This window comes from Opisthorchis viverrini (genome assembly GCF_000715545.1).
Source record: "Opisthorchis viverrini unplaced genomic scaffold opera_v5_498, whole genome shotgun sequence".
NCBI lineage: Eukaryota > Metazoa > Platyhelminthes > Trematoda > Opisthorchiida > Opisthorchiidae > Opisthorchis > Opisthorchis viverrini.
In genome coordinates, this window is record NW_008752161.1 from 250,337 (window position 1) to 262,648 (window position 12,312).

General features: G+C 46.5%; 2 protein-coding genes across 2 annotated transcripts in view; one reads left to right on the forward strand and one right to left on the reverse strand.

Annotated features, from left to right (window-relative positions):
- Positions 1–2,364: 2,364 nt before the first annotated feature.
- On the forward strand, positions 2,365–9,224 carry T265_11460 (hypothetical protein; the record flags this gene model as incomplete). The annotated part of the gene is made up of 4 exons (XM_009178118.1): positions 2,365–2,419; positions 6,713–6,882; positions 7,410–7,616; positions 9,079–9,224. 4 exons carry the CDS (start codon positions 2,365–2,367, stop codon positions 9,175–9,177), a joined length of 531 nt encoding a protein of 176 aa, XP_009176382.1.
- Positions 9,225–11,486: 2,262 nt separating this feature from the next.
- Positions 11,487–12,312, reverse strand: part of T265_11461 (hypothetical protein) — a gene marked incomplete at both ends in the record, with an annotated part of 10,165 nt that continues 9,339 nt past the window's right edge. Inside the window, one exon of the mRNA XM_009178119.1 lies at positions 11,487–11,917. Within this exon, the coding sequence (XP_009176383.1) occupies positions 11,696–11,917 (222 nt within the window). The remainder of the gene's footprint in view (positions 11,918–12,312) is intronic.

The window sequence follows — 12,312 nt, forward strand, 5'->3', positions numbered from 1 at the left end:
TATATATATGTATATTTACGGACAGCTTAACCGAGGCCAAGGACGAGGGTCCCATATCTGATGTCATATTTTTCAATTTATTAAGAGCATTTGACAGAGTCTACTGCTCACAAACTCGAGTCTTATGGGATTCAAGGGAAAATCCTACACTAGATCAAGGCGCTCCTATCAGACAGTACATTCCGAGTGAAGGTATGTTCTACTTAGTCTTCTCCAGCACCTGTCTCCATTGGAGTTCCTCAGGGCTCCGTTTTGGGACTACTGCTGTTTCTGATATAGGTCAACAGCCTTCCAGGTGTTCTTTCAAGCCCATGTCTACTTTTTGCGGACGACTTGAAATCCTGGTGTTCAAACACCCTTCCCCCACAAATGGATGTGGACACTGCAGAGTCGTTGGACTGGCACCCTCCTATGAATAAGGAAGATTACGTCCATGTGTCATTTGGAGGAGACTCAGCGAATGTCTTTGTCATGCATGGTGAGAAAGGACCAGAAAACGTCACTGAGGATAGATGCCAAAATGTACTTGGGTATCTGGCCCCCTTCAAGCATGTCCTTACCAGTGCACCGTGAAAAATCGGTGCAAAGGACATTCGCCGTTCTACGGATAATTCGGTACACCTTTTCCCGTATTATTCGCATGGACTTCCAAATACTCTGTGGGGCCTACGTCAGACCGCTCCTTGTATACGCCAACCGAGTTGTCTACTCAGGACTATAAGAGACGTGATCCCCTTTAAGCGTGCCCAGTGAGCTGCTACGAAACTGGTTGCCGGCCTTAAATCGGTGGACTACAAAACGCGTCTCTCAAGGTTTGATCTCTTTCCCCTGCAATATCGGCGCCTCCGAGGAGACCTAATTCCTACCTATGCACAGTCTAAACAAGGCTTGACCTACAGGTTTTTCACCGTTGACCCAGCAAACACACGTCGGGGGCATGGTAAGTAGATTTTCAAGCGAAATTTTTCAGGCAAAATTTATCTCAGGAGTAGTAGCTGCATGGAATAACCTTCCTCCGACGGTTGTCCACGCCCCATCTAGAACCCCGTCCGAAGCACTACTGAACACTTACTGTGCGGGTCCTTGCGCTGGCAAGCCTACTGTCCCGCGCTGAGAACTTTTAGAACAGTGTCACTCCTTTTTCCGCTTGTAGCTTTCAGGTGAACAGAATCCGTTGAACGACGAGAACAAAACCGACCCCGGAAACTTGGGCGAAGGCCTCGATCCCATGTATCAATCCGTGAAAATTGAGGGGCAGTAAGCTTGCCAGTGCGTGGACTCACATAAAAATTGTCTAATAGTGCTTTGGACTGGGCTATAGCAGGAGCGTGGACAACCGTCGAAGGTACCTACACCTCCAGATATTCACTTAGGCAATCTGGATAGAAACTGACAACAAGAATACCATTGACATCGGTTGACAGCCATATCTTGTAGTGTCTCCAACCAGGCGCAGGGGGGATCACGCGGTCCACATCCTGGAAGCCGAGGAGCCTTTTGTAATCTCTCCCATACCCCTCTGCCAGGTCAACGTTTGGCCATCTCTTTTATAACACCACTCTGAGTTCGGTATGGAAAACAGCACTACCTTCGGCAAACGATTGTTAGGCATACGCTGGACACATTCTTTAATGGCAGTACCCGTTGCGTAACTAAATACTCGCTTTCTAATCGCCTCTTTACGGATACACTGACAAACCCACACTCACTACGAGCCCCTTTCTGAAAATTGGCACTATCACCGACTCTCCCCAGTTGCCTCGGACGGACTCCTTTTCCCAATGTTAGCAAACAGATCAGACATGCGTTGACTGAGAACTTCACCCCAGTCTTTGAACAATGCTAGTGGAAGGTCATCCGGACCGCGAGCTCGGTAGCGCTTGAGAGAACATATGCAGTCGTAAACATCCGAGGGCATTGGCGGTTCCACGTTCACCATACAGGGTTCTACGTCACCTGTGAACACAAGCTGGGTGTCAGCTGGTGGCCATGATAATTGTTCGAAGTATTCGGCCCATCGATCGCCCCATTCTGATGCTTGATGGTTTCGCTCACAGGTGGTTTCCGGGGGCCGGTAACACGGATCAACTGAAATAGTCTTCGGTATCACCGGCTTTCCGGGCCTTTTCTATTTCTTTGGCTTTCTGTGTCCACTATACTTAACGGTCGGCTCGCACGCTCACTTTCACTTGGCGTCTGATAATTTTTCGCACCGGGTTGTGTTCGGGACCAGTTGGGATATTTCTCCGAGATTTAAGCAGTGACACTGTTCGGTCTGATATCCAGTGCTTGAGTCGCCTGGATGGGTCGTGCCACAGGCAAAATTCCCAGCACTATGCAAAGAGGTGGCAATCCCGTCCCAGTATGAGTTCACATCTGATGGTGGAACACTTGGAAGAGACTCTAGGAGACGATTCTTGTAAGTTCGTCTGACATCCGGGTCTGCCAGTCTTTCAGTTGCCATGCGATTTGTCCGCACCTTACGCGGCCCCGGCAAACGTAGAGCGAAGCGACTCAGGACGAGCGCGTGGTCAGAGTCCACAAATGTGTTCCAAAACGACCGGCAGTCAGTTATGGATCCGCGCCATCGGTAACTGATGGCAATGTGGTCGATTTGAATTTGTGGCCAGCCTGTTGTTGGACGACACCAAGTGGCCAGACGACTTCGGCTATTTCGGAAGTTCGCACTGCATAAAAACAGCCTACGATCAGCACACAGCTGAAGCAATCGTTCCCCATTGTCCATACGTACCGAGTCCAGTCCATGTCGACCTCCCAAATGAGTCTCAGATGCACACAGTCCCAGATACATTAGACCTACCCACTTGTGCATTCAAATCTGCGGCAACGTCCACGATATCTGAGTTTTTCGTTCTCCGCAACAAAACATATAGGGTTTTGTCTTTGACGGCGTCGGAACTACGGTCAGTTGTGGCGTAAGCGGACACAACAAACAGTCAGCGATTAGCTTCGTGCTTGTGGGACTCCTTCACAGACGTTGCCAGACGAACCGCACAAAGGCGACTATCAACAGGTATCCAGTCAAGCAAAGATACTTCCGCCCGGTGACTTATCACGATACCAGCTCTTGCACATCCCGCTGCCACAGACTCTTGATCACCAGAGGTGCGCGGCCGAAATCGAGCGGAGACTGACGGAGTGGTTGGCTCAATCATTGTGCTTGCATATTGAATTCTCGTTTCTGAGACACAGCACACAATGCAAAGCGAGTTCAGTGTGAGTGCAAGAGTACCTTGTTGTCCTACCTGGTTCAGAGTGTGGAGATTGAATGTGGGCGGATAGGCTGGGTTTCAAGGCTTGAAAATTGATTTGGTGAGGATGTCGGCGCCATGTGACGAGCAGATGTTGCGCTCAAAACCGATGCATGGCCAACAGAGTCACCAGTCCCAAGTACTGGGCCTGCAGGGAGGGAGTTATTAATGGGGCGGCAAAGGGGGAAGAGAACGTATGTGAAAGATAAAGAAGGGAAGGGTCAGCAGTAGCCTGTTTTCGCTTGCGACCCGGCTGACCGCAACGGCCGATGTGGCATGAGAATGTTAGCTGTAAATGTCATGTCTCTAATAACAAATGACGGTTTTCCAAAGAATGACAGTCTGAAGGTCTAATTCATTAGCAACTAATGGCGATGTTACCGACCTGAGCTCATGACTCGCTCCCTAGTGGCTGGCGGTTTTCTCTGTTCAGAGATTCGTTTGCGTATGTCATCGTGATTACCGCGCGATCGTGAGGAAGAACACCTGCGTTGAAGGATCCGGAAAGGGCGATACTTGGTGGAAAATCAGTTCAAAGTAATACGCCTACACTATGGAAGGGAATCGAAATGAATCACTGCACGGATTCATCCAATTTCTTCTGGGAAACTCAACCAACAAGGACCCTGTATACAATGATAACTGTAGCCAAACAGTCCAATTGGAAAGTGACCGGATGAATGCCACTGAAAGTTGTTACATCTAGGATTTCTAGCTGCGTGCAAACAGCATCACATCTACTCAAACACCGGTGGCACGGAAATCTCAACCTGACTAATTGCCCCCATTTGGTGCATGTATGTCGTGACTTGTTTTCGCAGTTTCCACCCACATGTGTTGGGAATGAGTGACAGGGTCTGGATATGCGTACTGTTAGTTCCAAGCACCTTAGCTGGCAAGTTGTATGTGACGTGCTTGTGATTCCACTTCCTTACCAAGTACTCCTTTAAGCACCACCGTTTCATACACACTGCAGCGGGCCAACTGTTTTGCTATGAAGGCACTGGTGACAAGAGATTTAGAGGTATTTGTGGTCGTCAGATCGCATGGCGCATGTTTCAGAACTATGAAGTAAGGCTGCCCCTACAGTTATTTCGTCTACAGAACCATCCAGTTGTAGTCTTTGACTCCACAAAATACGCAAGATTACAAATGTTGCACTAGCCTTGCTACCGTGTGCATGGAATTCATCCGTCGCAATATGATCCTGGCGTATGCAGTCGCCACGATAAATAAACCGGTCAATAGACTTTAGCCTTTTTTCTGGAAGTTTCAAAAGGACACAAAGAGCCTGATTATCCTGGTGCAAAATTTTGTAACTCACACAATTTTAACTGCCTTTTATCTAGAGTTGAAACTCCTTTGAAGTTAAGGAAAAGAGCGACTGTTGGTCACTGGTGTGATTGGCGTTGCTACAGCACTTTACATAACGTAAAGTTCGTCGCTGCTCATGAGAAACACTCCATGGGTTTAAGCGGAACGTCAACTTGACATGAGGCGCACTGTTCCATCTTTAAATTATGTCTAGTGGCCGAGCAGCGCAAGGTACGACGTCGACCGGCAATCACTACTTTCCTTAATTTCAAAAGGTCCTTTGGCTTTGTAGATAGAATAACACTTTGGAGCATACAAGGACAAATGAGTTTTTCATTATACCTCTTCCTTTTATTCTAACACCTCTGGTTGAGTTTTTAAAAAAAAGATAAAGCGTTCAGCTGTAGCACCCTTCCGGTGCCTAGCTGCCATGCCACCCGAAGGAAGCACGAGGGCTGGGATACTGCCAGGTTGCCCAAGCCTAGACAGGGCTGGTTGAGTTTACAATGAACTGTCCCAAAGTTTTACTGGTGAGGTCCGCCTTCTATCGGAATTTTCATTCTACTGTGCAGAGTAGTTTACAGCCAGGCGATAGCTGAAGTAGTCACTCAGCGTTGTCCGTGCGTACGGAACTTTATCCAAGCCGATCACTCAGTTGAGTGTTAGATGCACTAAGGATCTCCGCCTGTGTACTCGTTCTCCGGTAATCACAACGACACCTGAGGTCGTGTCCACTGTCGTGGAGCATCAGAGTCCTCACAAAAACCGCCCTGGATGGTGTCAGATGTAGTCTGCTGGGGTTTGGATGTACAGTGAACAAGCAGCTATTAACTCGCTTTCAATAGGTCCCTTCGCAGATGCTTCCAAAGGAACCGAATGGTGCAAATATCAGCGGATGTGCAGTTGGAAAGGGATCCTTCTAGTTGGTAACCTAAGACGACACCGTCTCTGCACACTGTCGCAGCAGTCTCTGGAGTGCCAGAGATGTGCAGCCAGAAGTGGGAGAAAAGCGGTACGTAGTTTGGCGGTTGTTGTATATAAATATCGAATTTTTGTTTCTGATACTCAACCTACTTCGATTTCCAGTGACTTTAGTTTATGCGTGAAGGCAGCCCTCCGAACTTCTAACTCCGGATCACAATCATGAAAGTTATCCAGATAGACCGGGAATCGGGGCTGAAGTATTGATTTACAGATAAGTGAGGCCGTCGGCGCCGACTGACTGGCGGATGTCGCCTCTATGGACGCTGCAACGTGAATCAAGTTACCTGTCCTGACGAATGGACTTCCAGGGACTGCGGGATAGAGTTATAGAAGGGGAAGGAGGGAGGCATCTGTGGTAGTTTATTTTTGTTCACTCGCCCTGTTGTGCAGTAAGTAAGATGGCGTGGTGGATGTTGTATGAAGTTTCCGGTTCTAAACCGTGATTGTACACCGGCTGGGATACAGCTAGGGCTTTTCAATTATCGAAATACAGATCGCTGCGAGTGTTCCAGCCGTCAACATCTAGGTCCACTGAGCTTAGTTAGACCTCTAATTTTAGGCCAACATGGTATGGGAGACTCCAGAAGTACCACATGAACACTCCGCGGTATAGTTCAGTGGGTCAAGGAAGCGCACAGACCGTCTCCTCGGTAATATCCGTTCTCTTGTGACGGGTCTATGCGACACTGCAGCACCGATGCTCAATGCTGGTGTGGCTGTCGATGATGATAACTCTGCCTTTTCGTGCTCCCCAGAATTGAGAAACCATAATTTGGTCTATCAAATCGTGTTGTCTTGTCAAAGCCAAAACAACTATTTATGTCCTCAATCTGTTTCAATCTTCAACTTGTCTCCCTTCTGTTTGTCGTTTTAATGGCATTCTGCCACTGTTTTCATGATAAACTCCGTTCCTTCATTAATCGAAAATTTGCAATGGGATTAGTCCATACTAGGACGAGTCATGCACTTGTTTGTTCTTTTATAGTGCGCTTGATCATCGATCGAGAATCCAGCATTTTCAGAGCGCCACTGTTTGCTTCGGACGATGCTAGCGCGCTGTACTTTCCAGTATTTTCTGCGGCCCGTTCCGTGTTTATCAAAAGTAGTCTGTGGTCAACACCAACGATGTTGCTTCTCCTCAGCTCCTCAGACAAAACAACATCCAGCCATCGAACCTCCAGAGATTGTCGGAAGTAGTACAGAAAAATCTTATCCGCAGCATGTACGGCGACTTGCTGAAGACATTTCCCGACTTTCCCTCTTAGAAGTTGCAGAGCTCAGTGAACTGTTACAGAAAATGCTCAATATCACTGTAAGTTCCCGGTTTACCTAATCCGAGTGAGTCATCTGTTTGTATCTCTCAATGACCCTTAAACTTGATACTGGAGATTTTGTGTGAGTGCCTGTGATTGACAAATGGTTATCTATTTCCTACTCATCATCGTTTGAGTTGTTGGATATTTGACGCCTTTGGTTTCATTCCGCTAGTGTCAGGCGTACGGCGGCAATTCGGTTGCAGTCTATTTTACAGGTTCAATAGACGAAATCAACCTGTACTTACACACACACACACCTTAACTATGGGGCTGCACCCCGCTGCATTTCTAACTCATGAGACATGCATCGTGGTTGCTTGTGTTATTTGAGCGATCCATGGCTGATTGCTGTTTTGATCAATTCCTGATATGATAAGTCGGAAAGCGCTTCCGACGAATTGGTTATCAGTCCACTGTTTTTTGTAGCTAATTTACTGTTCGTTGAACCTTCTTGACGCAGGACTTCACAGTACCCGAGGTTTACGCGCTCCATTTATGTAAGCCTTTTGTCTGTTTGTTATAGAGTCCAGTGAACATGATGTCCGCCATGGCTGCTGCACCATCTGCCAGCACAACACCTGAACCCGTTGAAGAACCACAAGTTGCCACGAAGTCCTCGTTTACCGTCCGATTGTTGAAATTCGATGCCGCGAAGAAAGTCCCTCTAATTAAAGAAATTAAAGCACTCGTGCCTGAAATGAACCTTGTCCAGGCGAAAAAATTTGTTGAAGTAAGTTAAAGTTTCAGTGTCTCTGTGAACAGTTGTTCTTCCCAATGAGAGTGCCTGTAGTCAAACTTCGAATAAGGAGAAAGAGTCAGAATTTCTTGAGATGAAATACTGGCTGATTTCCCCGAAAGCCTTACTCTACTATGCCTTTCCGTATGATCTACCTGAGGGCCCCAAGCCTTTTTACCCTATGAAACCCAATGCATGTTTCTAAAATGTGTATGCTTTATTGTTTTAATATCGCCATCACTAAAACCATGTCACGGTGACCGCCTCCCGAGGAAGTATCCATTTGATAAGAAGTTTCACCATAAGAATGTACCGTTGAAGGAAAGACTTTAAGGACCGAGAAGTAAACACCTGTTTTTCGTTTTACTAGAAAAAAAATAGAAAACCGTCCAGCTGCAACACCCTTTGTGTGTCTAGCTGTCGTACCACCCGAAGGAAGCACGAGGGCCGGGATACTGTCAGGTTGCCCAAGCCTAGACAGGGGAAGTCGAGAGGCAGAAAATGGCACAATGGGACTACTCTTTGTCATCTGATTACTTTTATCAAAGGACCACTATTTGAGCCTTCACGTTCTTTCTTCGGCTGCCCCGTCGATGACACCCTATCGGTCTCCGAGGTTAAGACACCAGGCATGAAGCCTGCCTAATAACGTACATACGAATCCCACCACAGCCTCTGGAAGTCTGATAATTGGTTCCTCATCGTACGGTCCAACGGATTGTTTAAACGTGATGTTTATGGAATGTCGTGATCGGAGGTGTACGCCTTTTTCACGTTTAACCCTTGAAACACAATGTCGTCAAAACGTTGTTCTCGTGAGCAGGGTGGATCTGCGTACCAGTTGATTGGAGTTCCACTCCCAACTGCCCTTAGACGGAATGGATATCCCAAACGGTTCAAGTCACATAGCTAAGTGAGAACTGAGTCTCCTAAGAGTATCAAGATGACCTGGAGGATTGGATTCATGACCCCTTTAAAGAAGACAAGTCAACTGATCAAACAACCGTGATCAGAACGTACGATGCGGCGGAGATCCGAATCCTAAACCTCACTCAAGGATCGCAATCACTTCCAAACAAGAAGGACAAATCTATTGGATTCTACCATATATACCACTTCACATGCGTGCTGAGAAGGGTACAGTGGCAGAATAAGTCGAAGTTTCTCCCTATAAGTGAAGTCAATCTATGCCGATGGGTACTGTACAACTGCTTCATCATTAGTAGGATTCAGCTAGATTATCGCGTGTATATTCCCCATGTTTTGCATCATCTTTACTTCCTATATCTAAAGCACAATCCTAGTAGCCACACGTTGCTAGCGAGAGAATATTCAAAATGCTTACATGTGGGAACGGTCACCTGTGAAAAACCCGGCCATGCCTCATTTATGGGCTTAATGAGCAATATGTTCTCATTCTTGAATGTTTGTTATTTTTATCTTATCTGTGTTTCAGTCCGCTCCTGGTAATGTGAAGACGGACGTTAGCAAGGATGAAGCCGAGGAGATCAAGAAAAGCCTCGAGGCTGTCGGAGCCACGGTGGAGATTGATTAGATCAGAAATGTACAGTTCGTAGTTTATAAATATGATGCACTCGCCTGTTTGTCTCTCCTGTTGTTCACTATGGGAATTCGGTATCCTATGTGGTGGCGCTTCTAATGCTACTTTCATGGTATATCTGAAAAATCGGAGTGAAAAAGGATATGTACCACCAATTTCAAATGCATGTGGAATTTCTCGTATTGTTTACTGGGAATACTCATCTTGACACTGATATTTCACAGCTGGCTTGCGACGCCCGCCTTGTCGTAAATCCGTCGTTGTCGGAAAACGACCACTACGCGTCAGCTTCTCTAGGTTGATGCCTTGAGAAACTCTCGCTAGAAGATCCAGTCGACAAACCAACCTGGCTGATTGTCTTTAAGCTGAATATCACTCCACTTGAAAACAAAGTTAGCTTTTAGGCTGGAATTACCGGTTTGGCAAACGAAATGACGTATTTTGATGTGTGGTGCGTCTGTTCTTCACTCGTTAGAAAATAATCTGACAAGAGCAGCACACTTCCGCTTATTGAAATGAAGGGGTCGCTGTTGACCGGCTTGCTTTCGCGGACGTTGTTTCCGTAAAAATTCGGCGATATAACCATTCTACCGCAATTCAGGGCGAAAAAGTGTAGTATACAGTGTATTTCACTGTATTGCTGTGATAGTCATGTCAGTCGCCGAAAATCACGCACCACTATTTAGTGGTTTCGGATGCCAGTTTCATTGCGGTCGACGGTAGATAAGGCAGTCACGTAGCGAACACGACTGGTTTAGATGACTGGGTACGGCATTACTCTGTGGAGGTGATATCATTTATAGAAGCGCCCGAGTATCAAAAAGTCGCCTTGGTGTGCAAGGCTGTATGATTAGACTGTCATTACCACCAAAAACACGTCCACTGCCTGTCCCCTTTGGAAGATTCGGCAGTCCCTAATGCAGGTCTGTTTTCCGTGTGCTCATGTTTAATCTCGGATTGCGGTCCGGTAATAGGTTGTCTCCACTCTCCTTTGAGAACGAGGACCATGTAGGGCAGGTCTTTTGGCCTGATAAATATGTGGTGGTTTAGTCGACCTAACCAATATGACTGACTTCTCCCTATTTCTCATACCTCTGCGCTACCGATCGGTTGTTCTTAGTGTCTACATTGCTGGGTTGGGTGCACTGCGTGATTTTGGGAGTCGGTGTCACCTTGGCACTATAAGTCGAAGCGTTCCCAGCACAGCCACTGTCTATCTACATGTATAACCTGATTAGCTGGAGCATATGGTCATGTCCCACCGCTATTAACTGGCATGTTGAAGGGATTTTCTGGTTTCAGTGCTGGATATCATCCTTCTTTCAAAACTTCACCTGCTAGCAATGAACGAGTTTATGAGCTAACTGTTCCTTCTGTATTTTACGCCATGTCACACAACATACCGCCTCCACCAAAACGTTCCATTTGTTCTTGTCGTTACATTTGTTACAAACACATAGACTGTCAGTTGAATCAGATAAGGAATAAGCTCCCCGCTCAGTTCCCGAGCAAAATATATGAAGGAGAGCTTGGGCGTCGGTGGAGGGCTATTGATAATAACCAGGGGCACTGTGAGACATAAGACCAGGCTCCGAATCCCAGGTCATCTTGCCGTTACCCTGGACAAATACCGTTTAATTTGGTCTTCCTGACGAAGCCTCCGCCTTCAGTGAAGCATTCGTTTCTTGGTGTTCATGTTTGAGCATTGTTCATTGATATAATGTTGGTCATCGCCGGCTAGCTTAGAGCTCCAGATGGCTCACTGGTCAAGGCGCGAACTCACTGATCAGCAGGTCTGTGGTTCGAACCCAACCGCGACATCTCAACCGTTCCTGTTTACGCTGGGGAAACCTGGTAGTCTCTCAGCCCTTCGTCGGGTGGCATAAAAGATGCTGCCGCTGTACCGTTTTTATCCGTTTGAGCGGAGTATATAAGTCATTCTTTCCGCTGACGCGCTTTTTCGACTCTGTTCGTTTGCTGTCGGATGGGATAACTGAGTGAAGTACCTTTCCGCCGAGTTCCGAAATTTCAGGCTTCTCTATAGATCAGGTGTGAGCTTTCTATAGAAATGTTCAGATAACCCACGCAGTACTATGGAAGCTGCTTATCATTCCTTGTAATTTTGCATAGGGCGGTGGAACACGTTTCACACAATGGAAACTGCCAAACGCTGGGTTTAAATTGCCGAAACTCGTAACTCCTAGCCGACCGGAATTTTTGCCTCGAAGAATGCAATACGTTTTGGATAACCCAGTTATCTTTTTTACGTCAACAGTTAGGTATTTCAAAATAATACTCAATCCCACAAATTCATTCACAAGTGACGATTAACCGATCGGAATTCAGCACATCCCAGAAAAGGGAAGGTCGACAGAAGTGAGTGAACACAACCTTGCACACAGGTGTAAAAGTAGGGACACGTGTTTATTTTTCCAAGAAAATATTCTGTAGCCAAATAAGATGCATCAAAAATAGTTATACAAGATTGCAAAGGCGCCACGTATAACAAAGATCAGTTGGTGACAACGCCACGAAGAGCTAGATAACTATTCACTACTTCTTGGGGTAAGTATCGGATTGTGTTGAATTCGTCCACGGTGGCGTAGTTCAACCGTGTGTTCGGTTCTGTGTAAGCGGTAGGTATACCACTTATATCGGAAACCTTCATTGCCGGCCGTAAACTTGGTGGTGCGCGAATGGAGTGGAAAAGAACTGCATCCGGGGGATAATTAGCCTGAAAGAGAGAGTGATTTTCTATCAACCCGTAAACATTTGAAGGCTAAGTGGAAAGAACTCAAACACTTGTGATTATGCAATTGCTATTTCAACAAGAATAGAAAATTTAAGTGTAAAGCGAAGTCCTGATAAGTGAATTATTGGAAGTCTTTCGGTGCGAAATAAGGTGTCACAAAGCTCTTTGGAAGAGTCGTTTGGTAACCCACTGACTGCGAATTGGACTAATGCGAAAAACGGCTCTGTCCGTTTACCGTTTTAGATCAACCAGATCGCTCGTTATGCCCAAAGTTGGAGGGTCGTGTCGGAATCGGTGTGGTTAGCGATGAACAACAGTCGGCTCATATAAAACGTCTCTGGAGCGATCGAACACGGGTCAGGCGGCTTTGTTTCAGG